Raw genomic sequence first — 25,890 nt, 5'->3', positions numbered from 1 at the left:
TCAAGACACTCACCATACTGACTTGGAAATATATTGCTGTTCCTTCACTGTCGCTGGGTTAAAACTCTGGAAGCCACACAACCCTCCTTTCAGAACAATTCTTTTGAAAAATCATCAATGCCATGGAACATTAAATACATTCAAAAGTTATCAATACAAATGTTTTTGGAGAATAATTTATTTAACAATCTAACATCTTTACAATTGCATTGCCCACCTGAAAACAATTGGTTCTAAAATGCCGTAGCTAATTTTTTAGAAAAAGAATACATTTTTCCCATCATCCAATATTCAGATACAAATAATCTGTTTGAAAATACCTCTTGCCCTTCCCTTTCAAACCAGTTCCTAGTTCAGAAGAATTAGGTTTATAATTTGTTCATTCGTAAAATATTCAGTCGTACAGGGAGGAAAGTTGCTGTTGCAGCGTAGGGGATCTCTCTAAGAATCCCGATCCACTTCTCCTGGTCGTCATCGTACCTGGAAACAAAAACAAAAATATTTTATGGGGAGAAGGCGGCTATTAGACATACCATCTCTGTGCCAACTCTTTGGATGTAGCTACCCAACTAGTCCCTCCTCCCTCTCTGGAAGAAACTGCCAGAGGTAGTAGTAGAGATGGGTACAGTTTTGTCTTTTAAAAAACATTTAGACAGACACAATTGGGACTAGCTTAGTGATTTTTTTTTAAAAAAAGGATGGCACAGACAATTTGGGCTGAAGGGCCTGTTTTCATGTTGTAAACCTCTATGATTCTTTTGCTCCTTCCCTATAGTTCTGCAAATTTTTTCCTTTCCATTTAAAATATTTCCTGTACAGAATGGAGAGGACATTACCAATCTGGTTAATCTGACCTGGTCAGATCTAGCCCTTGAATACTGTTTAGTTTTGATCATCAGAGCATAATCTTGCTGGGGAGACGCAATGGAGATAATCTGTGAGTCGCTCGCTGGCATGATGATAGTAGCTGGAGGAGGCCACATTGCCCCACTAACCTTAAAAAGGTCATGGCTCACCTGTGACTGAACTCTATATACCTACCTTCACCCCATATCCCTTTGGCTAATAAAAGTCTACCAATCTTAGGTGAAATGGTGGAGTAGTGATATTGTTGCTGAACCAGCAATTCAGAGGCTTGGCCTAATTCTCTGGGTGCGTGGGTTCAATTCTCACCATGAATTGGGATTTAAATTATATTAATAAATCTGGAATTAGAAGCTAGTCTTAGTAATGGTGATGTAAAGATGGTGACCATGAGAGTGTTGTCATAAAAACCAATGTGGTTCACTAATATTCCTTAGGGAAGGAAAAAGACATTGGCATGGATCAAGAATCATAAAATCCCTACAGTGCAGAAGGAGGCCATTTGGCCCGTTGAGTCTGCACCGACCACAATTCCACCCAGGCTTTATTCCCATAACCCCACATATTTGTCCTGCTAATCCCCTGACACTAGGGTCAATTTAGCATGGCTAATCAACCTAACCTACACATCTTTTGACTATGGGAGGAAACTGGGGCACCCAGAGGGTACTCTCGTAGACAAAGGAAAAATGTGAAGACTCCACATGCTGACCCGAGGCTGGAATTGAACCCGGGTCCCTTGTGCTGTGAGGCAGCAGTGCTAACCACTGTGCCAACGTACAGCACGTGATTTGTTTGGTTAAATCACCCATATGTAAATTGCAGACAAAACTGAGTGATCTTTTAAAGTTTATTTATTTATTGGTCACAATTTAACACTGCAATGAAGTTACTGTAAAATTCCCCTAGTCACCGCACTCCAGCGCCTGCTCAGGTCAGTGCACCAAACCAGCGCATCTTTCAGATTGTGGGAGGAAACCGGAGCATCCAGGGGAAACCCATGCAGACATGGAGAGAACGTACAAACTCCACGTTGACCCAAGCCAGGAATCAAATCTAGGTGTCTGGCACTGTGAGGCAGCAGTGCTAACGACCGCCACTATGCTGCCCCAGAGATCCCTCAATCTTGTGTATCTTGTGAAGTGTTTGACTGATTTTGCAATGAAGTTTAGAAGGATTGGAGGCTATTTTTTCTTTGGCACTCTCCTAAGTCTACTGAAGAGCCAGTCTCTTGCTCAGCGCTATAGTCAGTTTGAACATCCAGATGAAAGCGCCTCACTCAGGCAGTGGAGAGGGAGTATTCTGATCCTGTGACTGGAAGCTGATCTAGGGAGTCTGAGTGGGAAATGTTTAGTTGGTTACGTGGTGTTTTAAACTTACTTCCAGATGTCATTGATTTCAGTTGGTACAAAATCTCCAGATTCCACTTGTACCATAGCGAATCCGCCGATGGCATACAGGCAATTGGACAGGGTGACAAGACTCAGTGAGCTGCGTTCCTGAGGGAACTCTGCCATCTCTTCCCACCTACAGTGTAGAGAAGGGACCAGTCAAACAATACACAGAAAATGTACTTCTTAAAAACTCTTTCTTTCTTAAAAATCAAATACAGTGCCAACAACAAGCTAAAGACTTTCCGGCGAACCATTTGGATGCAAGAGTAGCTGGATTGAGCACAGTGTCAAGGATGTTTTCCCCTCCACCTCACTGCAATTCGTCATCTTAGCCAGGCTGCCGTAAGGATGGTTCTGCTTGATTCTTTTTGGCTGGAGTTGGGGAACTTGCCTCCAAAAGCTTATTGGTGGCAGGTGATAGACTCAGAAGGTTGAGGGTAGAAGTGCCGCTCCAAGGACCTGTGGCCACAGTCCAGACTGTGCTTAATAGCGCTTAATATAAAAAAGGATAGCAAGAGTTTTTATAAATATATAAAAAGGAAGAGGCTGGCTAGGGTGAACTTTGGACCCTTAGAGGATGAGAGGGGGTACTTAGTGGTAGGGGATGGGGAAATGGCTGAGGCCTTGAATAACTTTTTTGTTTCGGTCTTCAAGGAGGAGGACGTGAATAATTTGCTGGGTGTTAGCGATGGAAAGATGGTAGGAGTGGAGGGCCTGAATGACATTATTGTTACTAGAGAGGCAGTGCTTGACAGACTGGAGGGACTGATTGTGGACAAGTCGCCAGGACCGGATGGAATGCATCCAAGGGTTCTGAAAGAAATGGCGGAGGTGATAGTGGATGCCTTGGTGATTATTTTCCAAACATCGCTGGATTCCGGGGAAGTGCTGGAAGATTGGAAAACAGCTAATGTTACGCCGTTGTTTAAGAAGGGTGGCAGGCAAAAGGCAGGGAATTATAGGCTGGTTAGTTTAACGTCTGTTATAGGTAAAATGCTAGAATCCGTGATCAAGGAGAAAATAGCAAGGCATCTTGAGGAGAATTGTTTGATAGAGCAGACGCAGCGCGGTTTTGCTAAGGGGAAGTCGTATCTGACGAATTTATTGGAGTTCTATGAGGATGTGTCTAGGGCGATGGATAGAGGAGAGCCGGTGGATGTGGTGTTTCTTGATTTTGAGAAGGCGTTTGATAAGGTGCCTCACGAGGTTATTACAGAAGGTCAGGAGGCATGGAGTTGGGGGTAGGGTGTTAGCGTGGATAGAGGATTGGCTGTCAAATAGGAGGCAGAGAGTGGGGGTCAATGGGTGCTATTCAGATTGGCGGTTGGTGACTAGTGGAGTGCCCCAGGGGTCGGTGCTGGGGCCTCAGCTATTTACCATTTATATAGATGATCTGGAGGAGGGAACCGAGTGTTTGGTGTCGAAATTTGCTGATTGCACCAAGATTGGTGGAACGGCAAATTGTGCAGAGGGTGTGGAGAGTCTGCAGAAGGATCTAGATAGAACATAGAACATTACAGCGCGGAACAGGCCCTTCGGCCCACAATGTTGCGCCGACCAGTCTTATTTTTAAAAAAAAAACATTGACCCACTAATCTAAACCAATCCCTTTTCGTCCATAAACCTATCCACCAATCTCTTAAACGCCCCCAAACTAGGCACATTTACAACTGCAGCAGGCAGGGCATTCCAGTCCCTCACCACCCTCTGGGTAAAGAACCTGCCCCTGACATCCATCCTATAACTACCCCCCCTTAATTTAAAGCCATGCCCCCTCGTGCTAGATTTCTCCATCCGAGGAAACAGGCTATCACCATCCACCCTATCTAAACCTCTAATCATCTTATATGTTTCTATAAGATCCCCTCTTAGCCGCCTTCTTTCCAGTGAAAACAACCCCAAATCCCTCAGTCTCTCCTCATAGGACCTCCCCTGCATGCCAGGCAACATCCTGGTAAACCTCCTCTGCACCCTCTCCAAAGCCTCCACATCCTTCCTGTAATGTGGGGACCAGAACTGCACACAGTACTCCAAGTGCGGCCGCACCAGAGTTGTGTACAGTTGCAACATGACGCTGCGACTCCTAAATTCAATCCCCCTACCAATAAACGCCAAGACACCGTACGCCTTCTTAACAACCTTATCTACTTGATTCCCAACTTTCAGGGATCTATGTACACATACACCTAGATCCCTCTGCTCCTCCACTCTATTCAAAGTCCTCCCGTTAGCCCTATACTCAACACATCTGTTATTCCTACCGAAATGGATTACCTCACACTTCTCCGCATTAAACTCCATCCGCCACCTCGCGGCCCAGCTCTGCAACCTGCCCAAGTCACCCTGCAAACTTCGACACCCTTCCTCACAATCTACCACACCTCCAACTTTGGTGTCATCAGCAAACTTACTAATCCACCCAACAATACCCTCATCCAGATCATTAATAAAGATTACAAACAGCAGTGGCCCCAAAACAGATCCCTGAGGCACACCACTCGTAACCGAACTCCATGATGAATAATTACCATCAACCACCACCCTCTGTCTCCTATCTGCTAACCAATTCCTGATAGGCTGGGTGAATGGGCCAGGAACTGGCAAATGGAATTTAATGTTGGCAAATGTGAGGTTGTCCACTTTGGTAGGAATAATGGTAGGAAGGACTATTACTTACATGGCGAAAAACTGCAGCATGCAACAGTGCAGAGGGACCTCGGGGTCCTTGTGCATGAGTCGCAAAAACCCAGCCTGCAGGTGCAGCAGGTGGTCAGGAAGGCAAATGGGATGCTGGCCTTCATAGCGAGGGGGATTGAACATAAAAGTAGGGAGGTCTTGCTGCAGCTGTATAGGGCACTGGTGAGGCCGCAGCTGGAGTACTGTGTGCAGTTTTGGTCGCCGCACTTACGCAAGGATATTTTGGCCTTGGAGGGAGTGCAGAGGAGGTTTACTAGGCTGATTCCGGAGTTGAGGGGATTGAACTATGAGGAGAGGCTGAATAAACTAGGCTTGTACTCGTTAGAGTTTAGAAGAATGAGGGGAGATCTCATTGAGACGTATAAGATGATGAATGGGATGGATAGGATAGAGATGGAGAGGCTCTTCCCGCTCAGAAAGGACAGTAGGACTAGGGGGCACAGCCTCAAGATAAAGGGGGGGGCGGTTTAGAACGGAGTTGAGGAGGAACTTCTTCACTCAAAGGGTGGTGAATCTCTGGAATTCTCTGCCCGTTGAAGTGGTGGAGGCTGCCTCGCTAAATATATTTAAGACGCGGGTTGATAGGTTTTTGATAGGCAAGGGGATTAAGGGTTATGGGGAGAGGGCGGGAATGTGGAACTGAGACACGACAGATCAGCCATGATCTTATTGAATGGCGGGGCAGGCTCGAGGGGTTAGATGGCCTACTCCTGCTCCTATTTCTTATGTTCTTATGTTCTTAGACTCATGTTGGCAATATAATACTGTGGGAGCACTGCACTGTCAGTAATGCCATCATTCTGATGAGACCTTAAACCCTCTCAAGTGGAGAGGGTTCACGCATTATTGCAAAGTAGTGTTTCACCCCTTATCCTGTCCAATGTTTTATCTCTCAATCAACTTCACTTAATGACCAGATAATCTGCTTTTTCTTTCAATGGTATTGCTGTTAATGGGAGCTTGCATGTGCAAATTGACAGCCGTGTTTCCTATAATACAACCGTGATTATAATTCCAATGTATTACATTGGCTATAAGATGCTTTGGAAGGTCAGGAAAAACACTATATTATTAGAACTTTTTGTCTTGTTGAGGATTTTGTGCACTGACTCAAACATTGTCCTATACCCCTTTGAATTCAGCAGTACATGGCCTGTACAATCTCTGTGCAGTGCAGCCTTTGTGATTTGTTGTATTTCCCCCTGTATGATACAAAGTTATATACAAACCAGGGAGATGACTTGGTCTCACTCCCATTTCGGGTGTGTGAAACTATACAACACATGCTTCAGTACCCACAAAACTCAGGAGGAGGGAACACATCAACTTGTGTCCCACCAGGGCTTCCAACCACGGTCAGAGATATTCCTGGATCTTTCATCATATCAACTCCCAATCTCCAACCACATACTCAGTCAAACAGCCTTTTTCTATACATCGTCAATATGTTTATAACTAATCAGCAAATCTTCCATCAATGTCCTGGGGTTACCATTGACCAGAAACTGAACTGGATTAGTCTTATAAATACTACGGCTGTAAGAGCAAGGCACAGTTTGGGAATCTTGCATTTAGCAACTCCCCTCCTGACTTCCCAAAGCCTGTCTACCATCTACAAGGTACAAGTTAGGAGTGTAATGGAATACCACCCACTTGCCTGGATGAGTGCAGCTCCAACAACATTCAAGGAGGTGGACACCATCCAGGACAGCAGTCCACATAATTGGCACCCCACCCACTACTTTCAACATCCATTCGCTCTGACGCACAGTAGCAATAGTGTGTACTACTTACAAGATGCACTACAGCAACTCACCAATGCGCCTTCCAAACCTGCAACCTCTACCACTTAGGAGGACAAGAGCAGCAGATATTTGTGAACTCCACCACCTGGAGATTTCCCTCCAAGCCACTCAGAATCACAGAATCTCCACGGGACAGAAAGAGGCCACTTGGCCCATCTGGTCTGCACTGACCACAATCCCACCCAGGCCTCGCTCCTATATCCCCTTATATTTACCCTGCTTATCCCCCGACACTAGGGTCAATTTAGCGTGGCCAATCAACTTAACCCACATGCCTTTCGGACTGTGGGAGGAAATCAGAGCACTTGGAGGAAATGCATGCAGAACAAGGGGAGAACGTGCAGACTCCACACAGACAGTGGCCCGAAGTCGGAATTGAACCTGGGTCTCCGGTGCTGTGAGGCAGCAGTGCTAGCCACCGTGCCGCCCACTCACCATCCTGATTTTCAATGTCCTGGTGATGTTCCTCCTGGGTTGCTAACAGTAATGACCAGGAGATTAATTGTGGAATTCCTGGAAGTTTGGCAGGTCTGACTACCGTTCTGGGTGAAGAATGAGTTGAACCATGAGGGAAATGGATTCGGATTTGTCTTGGAATTTCCATGGGGATGAAATTCTACTAATCTGCAGTGCGGGAGCTAACATTCATGTCACTTACTTGTTCGCAGTTATATCATACACTTCGATGCTTCCAGTCAGCCCGCTGTCGGTGACCCCGGTTGCCACCCAGATTTTGTCTTTGTGGACGGTTGCTCCAAACAAAGAGCGGGCAGTCTTCATAGGAGCCAGCTCCTTCCATTCAAACCTCTCGGGGTTGTACATGCACACTTTGTTCAAGCACTTCCTGAAATCAATGGGGAGTCAGTCAAACCGCTGGTTTACCTCTAGATGGAGCAGCCTGTCCATCACAGAGAAGCACTTACTGTGTGCTGGTGTCAGTGTGGTTCAGCTGATAACAAACACATCTCCCTCTGAGTGGGAAGGCTATGGGTTCAAATCCTAATACAGAGACTTGAGTACAGAATATGGACTGGCATTCTTTTAAAAAAAAAATCAGATCACAAGATGCGAGGATCACTGGTAAGGCCAAAGAGTACAAAATATAGACTGGCATTCTTTTTAAAAAAAAATCAGATCACAAGGCGCGATGGTAAGGCCAAAATTTAAAGCTTATTTACTCGTGTCACAAGTAGGCTTACATTAACACTGCAGTGAAGTTACTGTGAAAATCCCCTAGTCGCCACACTCAGTGTACACTGAGGTACACCAAGGGAGAATTTAGCATGGCCAATGCACCTAACCAGCACATCTTTCAGATTGTGGGAAGGAAACCCATGCAGAGACGGAGAAAGTGCAGACTCCGCATAGAGGCTGACCCAAGCTAGGAATCGAGCCTGGGTCCTGTGAAGCAGCAAAGCTTGCCACTGTGCTGTCCTAATTAGCTTAATTGCCCTTGCGAAGGTGATGGTGGGCATAGTAGTGATTGGCTAAATCAATGGTCTGGAGTTACGTGTAGGCCAGTCAGGAAATGGCGGGCAGATTTCCTTCCCTAAAGGGCATTAGTGAACCAGATTTTTTTTTTAAGAGCAAAAATTCAATAGTTTCATGGTCGCCATTGCCAACACTAGATTTTGATTTAAATTTGAACCCACCCCCCAGCTACCATTTGAACTCAAGTCGTCACATCATTTGGCAAGATCTTTGATTTACTAGCCCTGTTAACATAACCATTATGCTATCATACCTCTTGGAAGAATGCTGCTCAGTCAGAGGAACTGGCATTTCGATGAAATGTTCAAGTAAGACTAGGTCTTCATTTCATGCCTTTCTTTAAGGTGGAAGTAAAATTTTAGATCGCTGCAATGAAGAACGGGGGCATTTTCCTCAGCATCCTGACCAATATTTACCCCTCAACCGACACCTAAACACATCATCAGACTGATGTTTGTGGGAGTTTTGTGGCGATTGTTCCTTTAAGGGCAATACAGCAGAATAAGGGTCCCCACTCCTGGGTGACCATTTGGGACTTAGGGTGGGGGAATCACTGCGAGGTGGTGGGGCTCGCCTAGGGCAGAGGTGGTTCAGAATTAGTTAGAACATGTTATTGCTCTTGAACCCTTTTGTTCACTAATGAAGTCCCTGGGAGTGCATCATTAAGTTTGCTGTGTGCAAATTGGCTGCTACATTTCATACTTCTCAAGTACTCCATTGGTTGTGTGTTGTCTTGGAATGTTCTTGGTGGTGATGTATCTTTACAGCCACACTGCTTTCACCCTGTGGGGAATTATAGGGGAAGTGGTGAAAGGATTTCCAAGCTGATCATCAGCCTGTTGAAGTATGTTGAACATGCCTTCTGTAGCCAGCAAGTCCTGGCATTAGACTTGAATCTGGAGTGACATGGTGGCACGATGGTTAGCACTGCTGCCTCAGCACCAGGGACCCAGGTTCATTTCCCAGCTTGGGTCACTGTCTGTGTGGAGTCTGCACGTTCTCCCAATTTTTGTGTGGGTTTCCTCCGGGTGCTCCGGTTTCCTCCCACAGTCTGAAAGATGTGCTGGTTCAGGTGCGTTGGTCATGCTAAATTCTCCCTCAGTATACCCAAACAAGTGCCAGAGTGTGGTGACTAGGGGATTTTCACAGTAACTTCATTGCAGTGTTAATGTAAGGCTACTTGTGACTAATTAATAAATAAATAAAATAAGCTTCTTGTCTGGGGTAGGGATACTACAACTGTGCCAGAAGGCCTGTTTATTGTTTTGGAATGATTTGAGGCCACAGCAAAATGTTTTTTTTTTTAAATTCCTCTTGCCAGCTTACATTCCATACCTTTTCACTATTTCTCTCTTCCAAGCAACTTGGAAAAGTCAAGCATCATAGAATCCCTACAGTGCAGAAAGAGGCCATTCGGCCAATCAAGCCTGCAGTGACAACAATCCAATTCAGGGCCTTTCCCCGAGACCCTATGTATTTCCTCTGCTAATCCCATTGATGACAGGAAGGCCGTGGAAGGTGAGAACCTAGGACCTATCATTATCACGAAAGAGGTAGTGTTGGGCAAGTTAATGGGGCTAAAGGTAGCCAAATCTCCTGGTCCTGATGGAATGCATCCCAGGGTACTAAAAGAGCTGGCTGGAGAAATAGTAAATGCACTAGTGATAGTTTACCAAAATTCGCTGGATTCTGGGGTGGTTCCCACAGATTGGAAAACAGCAAATGTGACGCCACTGTTTTTAAAAAAGGAGGTAGACAAAAGGGGGGTAACTAAAGGCTGGTTAGCTTAACTTCTGTAGAAGGGAAAATGCTTGAATCTATCATCAAGGAAGAAATAACCAGACATCTGGATATAAATTGTCTGATTGGTAAGACACAGCATGGGTTCATGAAGGGCAGGTCATGTCTGACTAATTTGATGGAATTCTTTGAGAACATTACATGTGCAATGGACAGTGGGGAACCTGTGGATATCTGGATTTCCAGAAGGCATTTGACAAGGTGCCATATCAAAGACTGCTACATGAGATGAAGGTACACAGTGTTACGGGTAATGTATTAGCATGGATGGAAGATTGGTTAACTAACAGGAAGCAAAGAGTGGGGGTAAATGGGTGTTTTTCTGGTTGGCAATCAGTGACTAGTGGTGTGCCTCAGGGATCAGTGTTGGGACCACAATTGTTTATGATTTACATAGATGATTTGGAGTTGGGGACCAAGTGTAGTGTGTAAAATTTCACAGATGACACTAAGATGGGTGGAAGAGCAAAGTATGCAGAGGACGCTGAAAGTCTGCGAAGGGATATCGATCTAAGTGAGTGGGCGAGGGTCTGGCAGATGGAGTACAATGTTGGTAAATGTGAGGTCATCCGTTTTGGTAGGGATAACAGCAAAATGGACTATTACTTAAATGGTAAAATATTGCAGCATGCTGCTTTGCAGAGGGACCTGGGTGTCTGTGCAGGAATTGCAAGGCCTTGGTTTGCAGGTGCAGCAGGTAATTAAGAAGGCAAATGGAATTTTGTCCATCATTGCTAGAGGGATGGAGTTTAAAAACAGTGAGATTATGTTGCAGCTGTATAAGGTGCTGGTGAGGCCACACCTGGAGTACTGTGTACAGTTTTGGTCTCCTTACTTGAGAAAGGATATACTGGCACTGGAGAGGGTGCAGAGGGGACTCACTAGGTTGATTCTGGAGTTGAGAGGGTTGGCTTCTGAGGAGAGACTGAGTAGACTGGGGCTATACTCATTGGAATTCAGAAGAATGAGGAGAGATCTGAAAGAAACATATAAGATTCTGAATGGAATAGATAAGATAGAAGCAGGGAAGTTATTTCCACTGGCAAGTGAAACTAGAATTAGGGGGCATGGCCTCAAAATAAGGGGGAGCAGATTTAGGACTGAGTTGAGGAGGAACTTCTTCACACAAAGGGTAGTGAATCTGTGGAATTTCCTGCCCAGTGAAGCAGTTGAGGTTCCCTCATTGAATGTTTTTAAGGCAAGGATAGATAAATTTTTGAACAGTAAAGGAATTAAGGGTTATGGTGAGCCCCTTACTGTCAAGGGGAACAAACATAAGAACTAGGAGCAGGAGTTGACCATCTGGCCCCTCGAACCTACTCCGCCTTCAATAAGATCACGGCTGATTGTTTTGTGGAGCTGAGATAAGTAGAGCTGAGTCCACAAAAGGATCAGCCATGATCTTATTGAAGGCGGAGCAGGTTCGAGGGGCCAGATGGCCTACTCTTGCTCTGAAGGGGCAAACTATCATGGCCGATCAACCTAACTTACACATCTTTAGATAATAAGGGGCAATTTGGCAGAGCCAATCCAGTTAACCTGACATCTTTGGACAGTAGGAAGAAACCGGAGCATCTGGAGGAAACCCTTGCAGACATGGGAGAACATGCAAACTTCAAACAGTCACCAGAGGCGGAATTGAACCTGGGTGCCTGGCACTGCAAGGCAGTGGTGCTAACCACTGTGCCACGCACTCCTTGGGATTCAGAGATACTAATTGTGCCAGAGTTGATGCACTCAATTGCCACGGCACCAGCTCAGATAGGGTTTTGGTGAATATGATGTAGGGTTCCTGCATTTGTCCCAGATTGAAATCAGTAGATTATTCTTGGCCAAAAGTCATCAAGAAATCCAGCAGAAAAATTCTGTATCCAGTCAGAGAATTCAACGGGAAGAAATATTGGGGGAGGTGGCGATGTAGTGGCATTGTCACTGGAATAATAACCTAGAGACCCAGGGTAGTTCTCTGGGGATCTGGGTTCAATTCCCACCTTGAATTTGAATTCAATAAAACAAAAATCTGGAGTTAAAAGTCTAATGATGATAATGAAACAGTTATCACTAAAAACTCATCTGGTTCACTCTAGATCCACAGCAACATGGTTGACCTTTAGCTGCCCTCAAGCCACTCAGTTGTAGGTCGATAAGGAACGCCACATTCCCATGAATTAATAAAAAAACAAATTCAGAAGCCCGAGAATGGTGAGAATATGGAACTACCTCATGAGGTTATTGAAGCAAGTACACTAAGGGGAAGCTAGGTAACAACATGATGGAGAGCTTATAAATTTGGATGAGGGAAGCATAGACTGGTTTGGCTGAATAGCCTGTTTCTGTGCTGTGTCATCTATGAAAGAATTTGTGGCTTTAATAAGAGAGTTGTCCACATCTAACCAACCTGTGTAGAGAATGCTGACCCTTCTGGGTCGAAATTGCAATAGCTGTGGTCTGAGAGAGGTGACTGAATATGCCCCACACCCAATGTCCAGGTGACCCTGAGCTGCCCTTCTCACTCAACCCAGCTGTTCCCTACACTGGAAGGATTCTGATCCTGTGACCCTCAATATGGAGCTCCAGTGACACATACAAAACTCCTTGGCAGTCTCTTTGTGTGGCGCTGCAACGTAAATGTTAACAGGCTGTGACAGCTTATCAATCACTGAGTTCAGTAAAAACAAAAATATTCCTTTTTTATGAGAAATACTGTCTCAAGCGTGAATCTTAAAAGCATGGAGGGATTGTAGGAAGCAAAAGGCTGAGGTGGTCAGCAAGCCCGTACTTTAGGAGGTTTGAGGAGGAATGAATGGACTTAAGGTCGGGGAAGATGCAGTGAGATTGGATTTCAACACTGTGATCTCCTTCTAATGACAAAAGTCAAGGACAAAGTGAAGTCCATCATGAGAGGAGCTGTTGCAATTCAAGAGGTCATCATGTAGATTAGTGAAGGGTGGATTTGAAATTAACCAGATCCCAGGTCACACTCAGAATTGTTTTATGCTATTTGAAAACAATATTTAATGAAAAGACATACTTACTTATCTTTTCCTTTGCCTCCTAATACATACACCCTTTCATTGTGTGACACCACTGAATGGCCATACACTTCATATGGAAGTGGATCCGATTCTCCCCACTTAAAAGTGCTGGAAAAAGAAAGAGATCGTTTTAATAAAAGGTGCAGAGGAAAACTTTCACAAACAAGCTTTTCTGGGGCATGTGTTGGCATTTATAAATGGTCTCACAGAATCTGAGAATGTATTAAGTAGGGTAGATAGGGGGGACTGGTGGTATATTTAGATTTCAAAAATCCATTCAATAAGGTGCCATATAAAATGTTAAAACTCTGGCTTATATTAATGACTTGGATGAAGGGACATCAAATTTGTTGATGATATGGATTGGTGTGTAAGCAGATTCTGAGGAAGGTACAGAGAGTCTGCAAAAGGAAATAGGTGGGTGAAATGAGTGAATAGAAATTCAACAGATGGAGTATAATGTGGGAAAATGTTAGGTTGTCCACTTTGGCAGGAAGAATAGAAAAGCAGAACCTTACTAAAATGGAGAGAGACTGAAGCATGCTATGGTACAGAGGGATCAGGGTGTCTTTGTACGTGTTCCAAAATACAAGCATATAGGTACAGCTAGTAATTTGAAGGCAAATCAAATGTTGGCCTTTATTGCAGTAGGGTTGGAATATTAAAGCAGGGGAAGCCTTGCTACACCAGGGCATTGGCAAGAGCATACCTGGAGTACTGCATTCAATTTTGGTTTCCTTACTCAAGGAGGGATATACTCCCTAAGCATTAGAAGTGGTTTAGAGAAGGTTCACTTGATTGATTCCTGGGATGAGAAGGATTGTCTTATGAGAAAAAGTTGAGAAGGTTGGGCCTGTGGTTTAGAAGCATAAGAGGTGGTCTTATTGGAACAAAAGATTGAGGGATATTGACAGGGTAAAAGCTGAAAGGATGTTTCCCTTTGTGGGATATTTCGAACTAGGGGACACAGTTTAATTTTAGATGCAGATGAAAAGACATTTTCTTTCAGAGCTGTTAATCTTTGGAATTCTTTGTAAGTCTCCAGGAGTGTGGCAGTATTACAGACAGTCACTAGGAGTTTGTTAAACAGTCCCGGGAGTATTTTAGAACCTGTTCCTATGTGTTTGATGGCTGTCTAGTTTTTCCCCTTGTATTCATAGACTCAGAGCATTGGGACAGTGGAGAAGGAAGCCTTTTGGTCCATCAAGTCTGCACTGCTTTCCTAACATGGCTTTGTGCCATTTTCCTGCCTTTTCCCCATATTCCTACTGATCGTTTCTATTCAAGTAATCGCATAATGCCCTCTTGAATGCTTCAATTGAACCTGCTTCCACCACATGTTCAGACAGAGCATTCTGGACCCTCACCGCTTGCTGTGTGAAAAGATTTTTTTCTCGCATCACATTTGCTACTTTTGCAAGTCACTTTAAATCTGTTTTACAAGCAGATCCTTTTACAAGAAGGAACAGTTTCTCCCCGTCTACCCTGACCAGCCCCTTCATGATTTTGAACACTTCAATCAAATCTCCCCTTAGCCGCCTTCTCTCCAAGGAGAACAGCCCCAGCCCCTCCTGTCTATCCTCAGAACTGAAGTTTCTCATCCCTGGAACCATTCTTGTAAACCTTTCCTGCACACGCACTAATGCGTCTTCGTGTGATGAAGAAGATTGTGCATCCTTTTCCTGTTATAATCACTGCTTCCTAAGGAAGCTAAGATGAAACTTTATCAAAGGTTTTCATCCTTAAAAGAGCTTTGTAAAGTTAATAGGTAGCAGATTTGCTCTCAAATAGAAGACCTTGAGCTTTGTTTAAAGTGTTGCCAGTGACCAGATTGGGGTAACAGGTGGAGCTCCTTCACAACTTGACAGAGACCCGTGGGAACGGAGCAATAAATAGCTAGATTTTTAACGTTCCCCTCTCAACCTCAGGATGTCCCAAAGCGTTTCAGTCAAGTAAGTGGACATTATTGTATTATAGGCAAAGCTGTTTTATTACACTTACATGCACACAAACACACACACAGTCCTACACGCACATATGCACGGTCATATATACAGTCACGCGCATACATAGTCACAGTCACACACAGTCATACACACACACACGCAGTGGTACACACAGTCACACACACATACGCATGATCACACACACACACACACACACACACACACACACAATCCTACACATACATACAGATGGTCAGACACACATACACAGTCACACACTTACCCACAGTCCTCCACGTACACATACATGGTCATACACGGGATGGCATGGTCGTACAATAGTTAGCACTACTGCCTCACAGCGCCAGAGACGCGGGTTCGATTCCCACCTTGGATCACTGTCTGTGTGGACTTTGCATGTTCTCCCCGTATCTAGAGGGGTTTCCTCCTGGTGCTTCTGTTTCCTCCCATAGTCTTAAAGACATGTTGGTTAGACACATTGACCTGAACAGGCGCCGAGGTGTGGCGACTAGGGGAATTTCACAGTAACTTCACTGCAGTGTTAATATAAGCCTTACTTGTGATTAATAAATAAACTTTACACAGTCGCATACATATACACAGTGCCACACACGGCAATGAAGTAAATGGACAGCGATCTGTGTCTTTTGTTAATATGGATGTTGGTTAAAGGATAAACATTGGGTGATTCTCTTGGGTGATGGTGCCAATCAGAGTCAACTTGTCAACCAATCAGACACTCTTTTCTCCTGTCGTGTAAATAGTTGTGATTGTTTGAAATTTGGTGTTCTTGTGTTTGACCGGATGAGTGTGAGATGAAAAGCGTCAACAACATATTCAAATGTAGCACTCCTTCAGCACAGCACTGGAGTGTCAGCCTAGATTATGCACTTGGGTCTGTCTGGAAGGTCCAAATCAGGTTTAGAGATGAGGGTGCTAACCGCTGAGCCTAGACACACGTTAGACAGGTAGATCGACATGACTCACTAAGAATTGATTCCATCAAATTGAACCATCAAGGTTGCTGATTCACAGTGAAACACTGGCTGTACTTTAACCAAATGCTCAAGATATTCCACCTGATGCAGACTCCATTACCTTGACTTATGCCCTGTTCATTGAAACCTACTGTCGATCATAGCACATGACAGTGTCCAGTATCTTTTCCCCTTCGTTCACTTCCTTCCCTCCGATCACGTAGATGGCGTTTTCAGCTTCTCCCAGACCAAAGAGACAGCGTGGAGAAGGCAAGGGTGGCATCCCCAGCCAGTCAGAGTCCAGATGATCAAACTGCAGTCAAAGTGCAACATAAGAAAGAAAGAACAAACTTGTGATTACATATCTCACAAGGCACTCAATACAAGTTCATAAGATATAGGAACAGATTCAGGCCATTCGGCCCATCGAGTCTGCTTCGCCATTCGATCATGGCTGATAGGCTCCTCATCCCCATTCTCCTGCCTTCTCCCCATAACCCTTCAACCCATTACCAATTAAAAATCTGTCTAACTCCTCCTTAAATTCACTCACTGTCCCAGCATCCACCTCACTTTGGGGTAGCGAATTCCACAGATACCTTGCATCTCATCGGTTACCTTTGAAACACATTCATTTTCCTTCAACCAACCAGCTCGCCCGCAGAAGGAAAAGGATTTATTTATGTATAGGGTTCTGAGAATCCAGAGCTGACTAACGCAGGGAGTAGTTGAGTTGGAATGTTGGTCAATGCCGCGGCAATACATCCATCAGGAAACTCCAGGTTAACAGCGTTGGACTCATTAGGCCCTGAGTTAAAAAAACTAACCTCCTCATCCCCACCTCCACCCCTGCCCCTTCCTACTCCTCACTCCACTAACACTCTTCTCCAGAACTCTCAGCTTCCACCTCCTCCCATTTCTACCCCCCACTCCCCCACCAGCCTCTCCCCTTCTGAAGGATATTCTCTTTACTTTTCAGTTCTCTCACTCCGCCTCCTCAAGTCTGAGGCTTATAGCACTTCTGCCGTATAACTACTTCTTGTTTTACAGTCGTTCAATTGCTTTTGTCTGTAATTATATTTTTTTAATGTAAATATGACTTTGATTTTAGCCTGTGCGCCTCTGAGAGCCCTGCAGCAGTTGAGGAAATACATCCCTCATGGTTTGGTTCTTTTCCTCCTGGTTATCCCAGTTCTGAACCTGAGAACAGGTTTATCTCTGGAAGCTCTGATAAGTAAGAATTAAAGCACCAGGCAGTAACTTGCACTCTATGCAGCTTGAATTGGATAAGTAGGAATCATGGTGCAGTGTTAGGGGATCGAACTCAGCCTCAACTCACTGACCGTATTAATAAGTGGGAGTGGTGACAGGATAGCCAGACAGGCAGATTCTCTCTTCAGCTCAAAGGCACTGAGGCCAGTTGGAGCAGTCCCCTCGGCACAAGCCGGGAACTAAACCGAGGATCTTCCCTACCAGTGGACGCATTTAGAATCATAGAACCCCTACAGTTGAAATGGAAGCCATTCAGCCCATCAAGTCTGTACCATCTCTCCGACAGATAATCCTAACTCAGGTCCTATCCCCACACCCCCACATATTTACCTTGCTAATTCCCCTAACCTACACATCTTGGGACGATAAAGGGCAATTTAGCATGGCCAACCAACCTAACCCCCACGTATTTGGACTGTGGGAGGAAACCGGAGCACCCAGAGGAAACCCACAGACATGGGGAGAATGCGCAAACTCCACACAGTCAGTCACCCAAGAATGGAATCAAACCTGGTGCCATGAGGGAGCAATGTTACCCATTGTGTCACTCTTTTACCCACTACCCAATAAACATTTCTCAGTTGCCTCCCCTTTGAGATGCAGGCTGAGAATAATGATTTAGAATTAGGGGAGCTAATAGCACACAGAGAGGCCATTTGGCCCAACAGTCTATGCCAACATTTATACGCCACATAAGCCTCTTTTTGCTCCTATCCCATTTAACTCTACATTCAATCCCACGCACCCTCCATTGCAGCTTCAACTTTCAAACATGTATATTTCAATTCAACTCTAAATATTGTTTTTCAAAGAACCCCTCCCCATTCTCCTGCCCTTTAAACATGGCCAATATAGTTATTCAGGGGCACGGAAGGAAACAAAGTCAGCTCGAGGTAGATCTCCAACTCACCTGTAGGAAGTAGGAATGTAATGGGTTTTCCTTTTCACCTTCATTGTAGTAAAGACCACCGGCTACGAAGATCTGGTTCTGCTTGGTCACTATGCTGGTGTGGTTTTTGGGAATCTTACTGGAGATGGAGGCAAAGTAGCACTCATTGTTGGTGGGGTCATAGGCCACCGTGGCCTCATCATTAATCATGAAGATCAGATCTTTCACAAACATGCCGAACCGTAGATTTTCATTCAAGAATCCGGGGACCAGATCTTCCTCTTCCTCCTTGGCTTCGCCGCCATCTGCGCCTTCGGTTTTTGGGGCCACCGCCTTCCCCTTCTTAGCCTTTGCTGGGGGCCGTTTGCCCTCCTGGGCGTCCTTCACCAACTGAATCTTCTTGAGGAGCTCTGGGTTGGCCTTGACCACTGGGTTCCCCTCCACTTTATCCTTCAGGTACTCCTTGGCCATCAGGCAGAAGCGTACGCAGTCGAACAGCTCTGGCAAGGCCTTGAGATGGCTCTCGTCGTGAGCTGCCCAGTTCATCACTGCCTCAAAGACCATCTCTTCCTTTTCCACGTTGAGTGAGTCGCTGGCCACGATGGCGATGATTTCACTGGGGGTCAACTGGAGAAAGTCTTGGTCCTTGCTGATCAGGTTGAAATGGTCGCAGACAAAGTCCCTAGCCCCCACGGCCAGCCGGGGGCAGTCCAACATCAGGCCCAGCCTGAAGATAGCCAGGCAGTTGCTCAGGCCCAGACGCTTCTGCAGATAGGAGATGCAGACAGTGAAGATGGAGGGGATCTGGAACATGTTGGCCGCCGTGAAGATATCCTGCACGTTGTTGTCACTCAGCTGGACCTCCGAGGTGTAGATGTAACGAAGGAGGACCTCCACCATCTCGGGTTCCACATCCTCCAGGGCAATTTCTCGCTTCTTGCTCTCCTCGAGGTCGGAGAGGAACATGGCGCGGAAGTAGGGACTGCAGGCCGCCAGCACCAACCTGTGGCACGGGAACTCCTTGCCTTTGACCTTGAGGACGCAGTCCACAAACTTGTGGTTCTCCAGCAGGTCGCGGAGCCCCTCCTGCAGTAGGGTCTGCTGGTAAATGCGAGGCTCCTCCGCTGGGTCGATGGGAATCGCCATGGCCGGTAAGTGAGTCTCTGTGAGAGACGCGAGACTGATTTGAAGCAGTTTCCCCGGCCGGAGTGTGCTCGAGTTGATTGCTGCTCCAGCTGTCCCACTCTCTGCACATTCCTTTCGGGTTTATATATAGGAGCATCGGCACAAAGCTCAGGAATGCAGCCCAGGGCAGTGGGGGAGGTGGGGGGTGGGGTGGTGTAGGGCAGTGGGGGTGGGGTGGGGAAGATGATCCCATCCTCAGGGACATGGCAGTCACTCAGACTGAACAACTACAGGAATTCTGGCTGGAACAGTCTGTCCAAAAGCGTGAATCATGTTCTTCCCCCTCCCTCGACCATCCCCCCAGGTTGACGATGAGTTGCTTCCACTCCGGTTGGGTGAGTTCTGAGGCGGTTGGTTAATCCCGACGCACATCAGCAGATGCCTTCACACACGGGGCAGATGGTGTTTGAAGGGTTGAGTGGAAGGGTTGTTTTGAGGTTGGTGCACTCTTCCCGATGTCACGGTTTCATCCCTGTGAGCCTCGACAAAGTCTCTTTGCGTACAGTGCCTTCCGAAATCAACCTTCTCCATTTTCATTGGGCACAGACCACAAACTCCCAGGATCATAACCACCCCACCCCCCAACCACCACCACCACCACCACCAGCAACCGCTCAGAGCACGACAGACCCGACTGTAACCTCACTCCTGCCCACTGCCCCAATAATCTTCACCCCCCCCCTTGTTAATTGCACAGTGCTTAGCACTGTTGCCTCACAACGCCAGGGACCCAGGTTCGATTCTCGGCTTGGGCCACTGTCTATGTGGAGCCTGCACATTCTCCCTGTGTCTGCGTGGGTTTCCTCCGGGTGCTCTGGTTTCCTCCCGCAGCCTGAAAGCCGTGCTGGTTTAGGGTGCATTGGCCGTGCTAAATTCTCCCTCAGTGTACCTGAACAGGTGCTAGAATGTAGCAATTGGGGGATTTTTCACAGTAACTTCGTTGCAGTGTTAATATAAACCCACTTGTGACACTAATAAATGAACTTTAAAAAAAAATCGATCTAGCTCTTCCTTAAAAATATTCAAAGCTCTACTTCCACTGTCCCTCGAGGAAAAGTTCCAGAGATTCACCACCCTCTGAGAGAGAAAAATTCTCCCCATCTGATTTGATTTTGATTTGATTTATTATTGTCACATATTATTATACAATGAAAAGTATAGTTTCTTGCATGCTATACATAGCATACCATTCATAGGGAAGGAAATGAGACAGTGCAGAATGTCATGTCACAGACATTGTTAGGGTGGACAGAATGATTAACTTAATGCGAGGTAGATCCATTCATAAGTCCGATGGCAGCGGGGAAGAAGCTGTTCTTGAGTCAGTTGGTACGTGTCCTCAGACTTTTGAATCTTGTATCAGTTGTCTTAAATGAGCAATCCCTTATTTTTAAGCAATGACCCAAGCAATGAGGGGTTAAGACCCCTCAGGATGTTAAAGGTTTTGATCAATTCCCCTCTTACTCTTCTGAATGCTACGGAATACAAGTCTACTCACTCCGACCTTTCCTCATAAGACAACTAGCCCATCTTTGGTGTGAGTCTAGTAAACCTTCTTTGAACGCTTTCTTCACATCTTTCCTTTAACAAAAATAAATAAGATACAATAAAGGTACAATCTGGGAGCTGTCTCCGTGCTGGCTGAGACACACAGCTCCATCCAGCATAAGAATGACTTTGGGTGTGGGTCATTACTCTCTTATATCACCTCACTGTGTAGCGGGTTCATACTCAGTCCCAAACTAACCCCACAGAGCCCCACCATTCACAGAACAAGCTCCCACAAAGAGCAACGTGATAATAACCAGATAATTTAGTGATATTGGCTGAGGAACAAATATTGCCCAGAGTAGGAGGAACTTCCCTGCTCTCCTCTGAAAGTGCAGTGGGATCTATTATGTTTGAGAGGATGGATGGTTTAAAATCTGATCCAAAAAGATGACCGCTCTCTGCCAGTGCAGCACTCCCTCGGAACGGCACTGGAGTGTTAGTGTGGATTTTCATGCTGAGGTGTGTGGCGCGGTACTTGAAGCGATGACCCTTTCACGCAGGAGCAAGGGTGTTGCCAACTGGACCATGGCTTAGGAAAACAGATTTTCACATGAGCTTTCATTCTGTAAGCGTGACTTCATGTGAAAGAAAGGGGCAGGATTTTCCAGTCCTGATGTCACCACCCCCTGCTACCCTCACATCCTTTGCAACTTGCAACTTCCCCCAAAACTAGCGCCCCCACCCCCCCAACCCTTACCCCAAGACTGGTCATTCAATGCCAACAGAATTTGCAACAGTCCGTCAAATTGTCCATCCCACCTGCAACGATTCCCTATTCCTGGAACGGGTGGGACTGGAAAACCCCAACATCTATGGTAAGTGAGCCAGCTCATGGATTGGAAGTGAATTTTCCTGGTAACTGTCTGAAAACTGAGTTGACTGATGCTACCTGGAATGTTCTAGAAAATTAGCCATGTGTTTATTTGGACGGCACCTTGTTCAAAAAAAATTCTCTCTGACTCACCACTTGCTCCTTTGCATTTTGCAAAGCACAAGTAATTAGAACCAAGCTAATCCTCTCCAGTGACAACGCATTATTATTCACCTTTATTTTTTAGCTTTTGAGAGCAGAGATCTTCATCCAGAATCTTGTGTCACACATCTGGAACATTTGGATAGAGATAACTCCGGCTCAATGTTAGTCTGGAAAATTAACCTATCCCATTTTTATCTCTAATCTTCTTGCTCTCTTGTCTGATCCAATTCAGGGTGGCACAGTGGTCCAGTGGTTAGCACTGCTGCCTCACAGTGCCAGGGACCCGGGTTCGATTCTGACCTTGAGTGAATGTCTGTGCGGAGTTTGCGCATTTCTCCCCGCGTCTGCGTGGGTTTCCTCTGGGTGCAGTGGTCTCTTCCCACAGTCCAAAGATGTGTGGGTTAGATGGATTGACCATGGTAAATTGCCCTTGAGAGTTAGGAGGATTAGCAGGATAAATTTATGGGGATAGGATCTGGGTGTTGTTGGAGTAGGCTTGATGGGCCGAATGGCCTCCTCTTGCACAGTAGGGATTCTGATTCTGTGATTCCCTTCACTTGAGGATGCTTCCTCTGACTGGAATATTATCCTATGGGGCCCTGGTATCATTCTCACCTGGGGGCCCTAGCTCCACACATAAGCCTTCACCATGGGGGCAGACGCCATTGCCATTCATAAGTGCCTTCGCCCTTAATTGGAGAAGGTTAATAAGGCTGCTGTTTTCTCTATCCAAATGTTCCAGATGTGTGACACAAGATTCTGGATGAAGATCTCTGCTCTCAAATGCTAAAAATAAAGGTGAATAATAATGCGTTGTCACTGGAGAGGGTTAGCTTGGTTCTAATTTTAAATCAGTCCAACAGTCAGGGATGTTTATTGGGAGATCTCCCACTCTTCACAGCTTGAGGAACTCAGTTAGATGGAATCCAATTTTCCAGAACATTCCATCCTGGATCAGCCAACCCAGATGTCCACTGAATCAAATGTGCATCAGGGAAAGTTCAGTCGACTGCTGGCCTGCGTAAGGTCAACAAACTCCACACAGGCCCCAAATCCAGCAGTGAGGTTTTATGGCCTTCTGTTGCCAACCCTCCAGTATTCAGCTCACTTCTGGGACAAAATCGTTAAAAATATTAAAAACCAAATGATGTTTCTGATACATTCACTAATTATAAAAACATTGGCAATGATTTTTTTGATTTGATTTATTATTGTCACATATTAGTACACGGTGAAAAGTATTGTTTCTTGCGCGCTGTACAGACAAAGCATACTGTTCATAGAGAAAGAAATAAGAGAGTGCAGAATGTATTGTTACAGTTATAGACTGACACATGCTCACTGACACAGTCATACATGCACATACAAACATACAGACACACGCACACACATACAGACACACATAAAGATGAGGGAGAAAAGGATGTGAGTCAAATGTCAGCCGAAAGAACAGCCTGTCTGCTTCCCAGTTATGTACAAGGATACATAATAGGTTAGGGCTTTATTCCCTGGAGCGTAGAAGAATGAGGGGAGATTTGATAGAGGTGTATAAGATTTTGATGGGTATCGATAGAGTGAATGCAAGCAGGCTTTTTCCACTGAGGCTAGGGGAGAAAAAAAAACTAGAGGGCATGGGTTAAGGATGAAAGGGGAAAAGTTTAAAGGGAATATTAGGGGGGGCTTCTTCACACAGAGAGTGGTGGGAGTGTGGAATGAGCTGCCGGATAAAGTGGTAAATGCGGGGTCACTTTTAACATTTAAGAAAAACTTGGGTTCATGGATGAGAGGGGTGTGGAGGGATATGGTCCAAGTGCAGGTCAGTGGGACTAGGCAAAAAAAATGGTTCAGCACAGACAAGGGTCAAAAGGCCTGTTTCTGAGCTGTAATTTTCTATGGTTTTATGACAGAGTGAACACATTAGGATGCTTTGTTACGTTAAAGGTGCTGTATAAATGTGAGTTGTTGTTGTTGTTGTTGTTGTGGTTAGTTAATGGTGAGCAGCGGGGTAACTGGAGAAGGGAGTCCATGTAATAAAACCTCCAGGACCAGATCAACCCAGAGTTGGCAATCCCATATCATCTGCTAACTTTGCTTCCTGTTTGAATTTCCCGCTTCACCTCCCTCATTGAACAACTCCGGGCAGTTTGTTATATAAACCTCGTGAATAGACAGAATTCTAGATGCAGTCAGCAAGACAATTGGTTAACGGAATCGGAAGAGATGGGTTAATAGCTGAGACACTGACACTCACCTGAAACATTTACACCGCTTTCATTTTTCAGATGTTTAAGGACATTTCCCATGGGAATGGATCGAGTTGTACCAAGCTATGTCTGTGCATGTGTGTGTGTGTCTGTATGTGTATGTCTGTAAGTGTGTGCATGTCTATGTCAGTGAGTATGTGTGACTTCATTTGTGTGTCAGTCTATATCTTTGTGTGTGTGTGTGTATTAATGTGTGTGAACCTGATTATCTGTGTATGAATTTGCCTGTGTGTATATCTCTGTTTGTATGTTATTATTTATGTCTATCAGTGTGTGTATGTGTGTGAATATACATACCTGTGTGTGTGTGTATATGCATCTGTCTGTCAGTGTTTGTGAACAGCCCTGTGGGTATATGTGTGCATGTATGTGTATTTTTTATTTGATTTATTATTGTCACATATATTAGTATACAGTGAAATGTATAGGGGAGAGGAAAAGGAGAAGAAAAATATATAGGGGAGAAGAAAAGGAATGGGCGCAGAATGTAGCGTTACAGTCATAGCTAGGGTGTAGAGAAAGATCAACTTAATGCAAGGAAGGTCCATTCAAAAGTCTGATGGCAGCAGGAAGAAGCTGTTCTTGTGTCGCTTGGTATGTGCACTCAGATCTTTGTATCTTTTTCCCGATGGAAGAAGGTGGAAGTGAATGTGTCCGGGGTGCGTGGAGTCCTTGATTACGCTGGCTGCTTTTCCAAGGCAGCGGCAAGTGTAGATGGAGTCAACGGATGGGAAGCTGGTTTGCTTGATGGACTGGGCCTTGTTCACGACCCTTCGTAGTTTCTTGCAATCTTGGTCAGAGAGCAGGAGCCATACCAAGCTAGGATACATCCAGAAAGGATGCTTTCTACGGTGTATCTGTAAAGGTTGGTGAGAGACATGCCAAATTTCCTTAGCCTCCTGAGAAAGTAGAGGCATTAGTGAGCTTTCTTATAGTGTTGGTGTGGAGGGACCAGGACAGGTTGTTGGTGATCTGTACATCTGGAAACTTGAAGCTCTCGACCATTTCCACTTCATCCCTATTGATGTATTTTTAGGGTGTAGGTAGATAGATTCTTATTAGGCAAAGGAATCAAAGGTTATTGGGAGTAAACGGGAACGTGCAATTTGAAACACAGTCAGATCGGCCACGATCTATTGAATGACGGATCAGGCTCAAGGGGCTGAATAAACTCCCCCGGCTTCTATTTTGTATGTTCGTATGTGTGTATGGCTGTGTCAATGCGTGTGCACTAATCTGTGTTTTTGTGCCTGTCAGTGTTTATGTGTGTACATGTGTGTGAATATACCTGAGTATGTCTGTGTCAGAAACAAAAACAAAAATCTCAGCAGGCCTGACAACATTTATGAGAGAAAATTGAGCTAGCGTTTTGAATCAGGATGACTCTTTGTCAGAGCACATTTTGTTTCAGATTCTACATCCACAGTGTTTTACATTATGTGTATTTTCTTCTTCAGTCAGTGGATGCTGGGCCGGCATTAATTGTCCTCAAACTGAATGGTTGGTTCGGCAATTTGAGGATCACCCACATTACCAAGGGTCTGGAGTCCCGTGTAGATCAGACCAGGTAAGGACGGCAGATTTCCTTCTCCAGAGGACATTAGTGAACCAGATGAGTTTTTAAGACAATGGTTTCATAGTCGTTGCATTTTTTTACTAAATCAAATTTCACCATCTGCTGTGTTGGAGATTCGAACCTGGGTCACCAGAGCATTGTCCTGCC

The 25,890-nt window shown here is 45.2% G+C and overlaps 1 protein-coding gene across 1 annotated transcript; it reads right to left on the bottom strand.

Moving 5' to 3' along the window:
* Window positions 1-160: 160 nt before the first annotated feature.
* On the bottom strand, window positions 161-19,420 carry klhl40b (kelch-like family member 40b). The gene is made up of 6 exons (XM_080213470.1): window positions 18,213-19,420; window positions 16,183-16,343; window positions 13,087-13,194; window positions 7,419-7,604; window positions 2,245-2,391; window positions 161-480 (listed from the first exon to the last, which is right to left on the bottom strand). The coding sequence occupies exons 1-6, from the start codon at window positions 19,335-19,337 to the stop codon at window positions 369-371; spliced, it is 1,839 nt and encodes a 612-aa protein (XP_080069596.1). The 5' UTR covers window positions 19,338-19,420; the 3' UTR covers window positions 161-368.
* Window positions 19,421-25,890: the final 6,470 nt, after the last annotated feature.

The sequence above is a fragment of the Carcharhinus amblyrhynchos genome, chromosome 2, assembly GCF_965287045.1.
Source record: "Carcharhinus amblyrhynchos chromosome 2, sCarAmb.v2.hapA, whole genome shotgun sequence".
Taxonomy (NCBI): Eukaryota; Metazoa; Chordata; class Chondrichthyes; order Carcharhiniformes; family Carcharhinidae; genus Carcharhinus; species Carcharhinus amblyrhynchos.
The sequence above is the reverse complement of the archived record's forward strand: the minus strand, read 5'-3'. Positions and strand labels throughout refer to the sequence as shown.

What these genes read in the sequence shown, in the direction of transcription:
- klhl40b (XM_080213470.1), bottom strand. Translation starts at nt 19,337, where the DNA reads ATGGCGATTCCCATCGACCCAGCGGAGGAGCCTCGCATTTACCAGCAG. An exon ending in TACATTCCTACTTCCTACAG is followed by an intron (nt 16,344 to 18,212) that starts GTGAGTTGGAGA and finishes CTTTGACTGCAG; the next exon opens with TTTGATCATCTGGACTCTGA. An exon ending in GGAGGCAAAGGAAAAGATAA is followed by an intron (nt 7,605 to 13,086) that starts GTAAGTATGTCT and finishes CATTGATTTCAG; the next exon opens with GAAGTGCTTGAACAAAGTGT.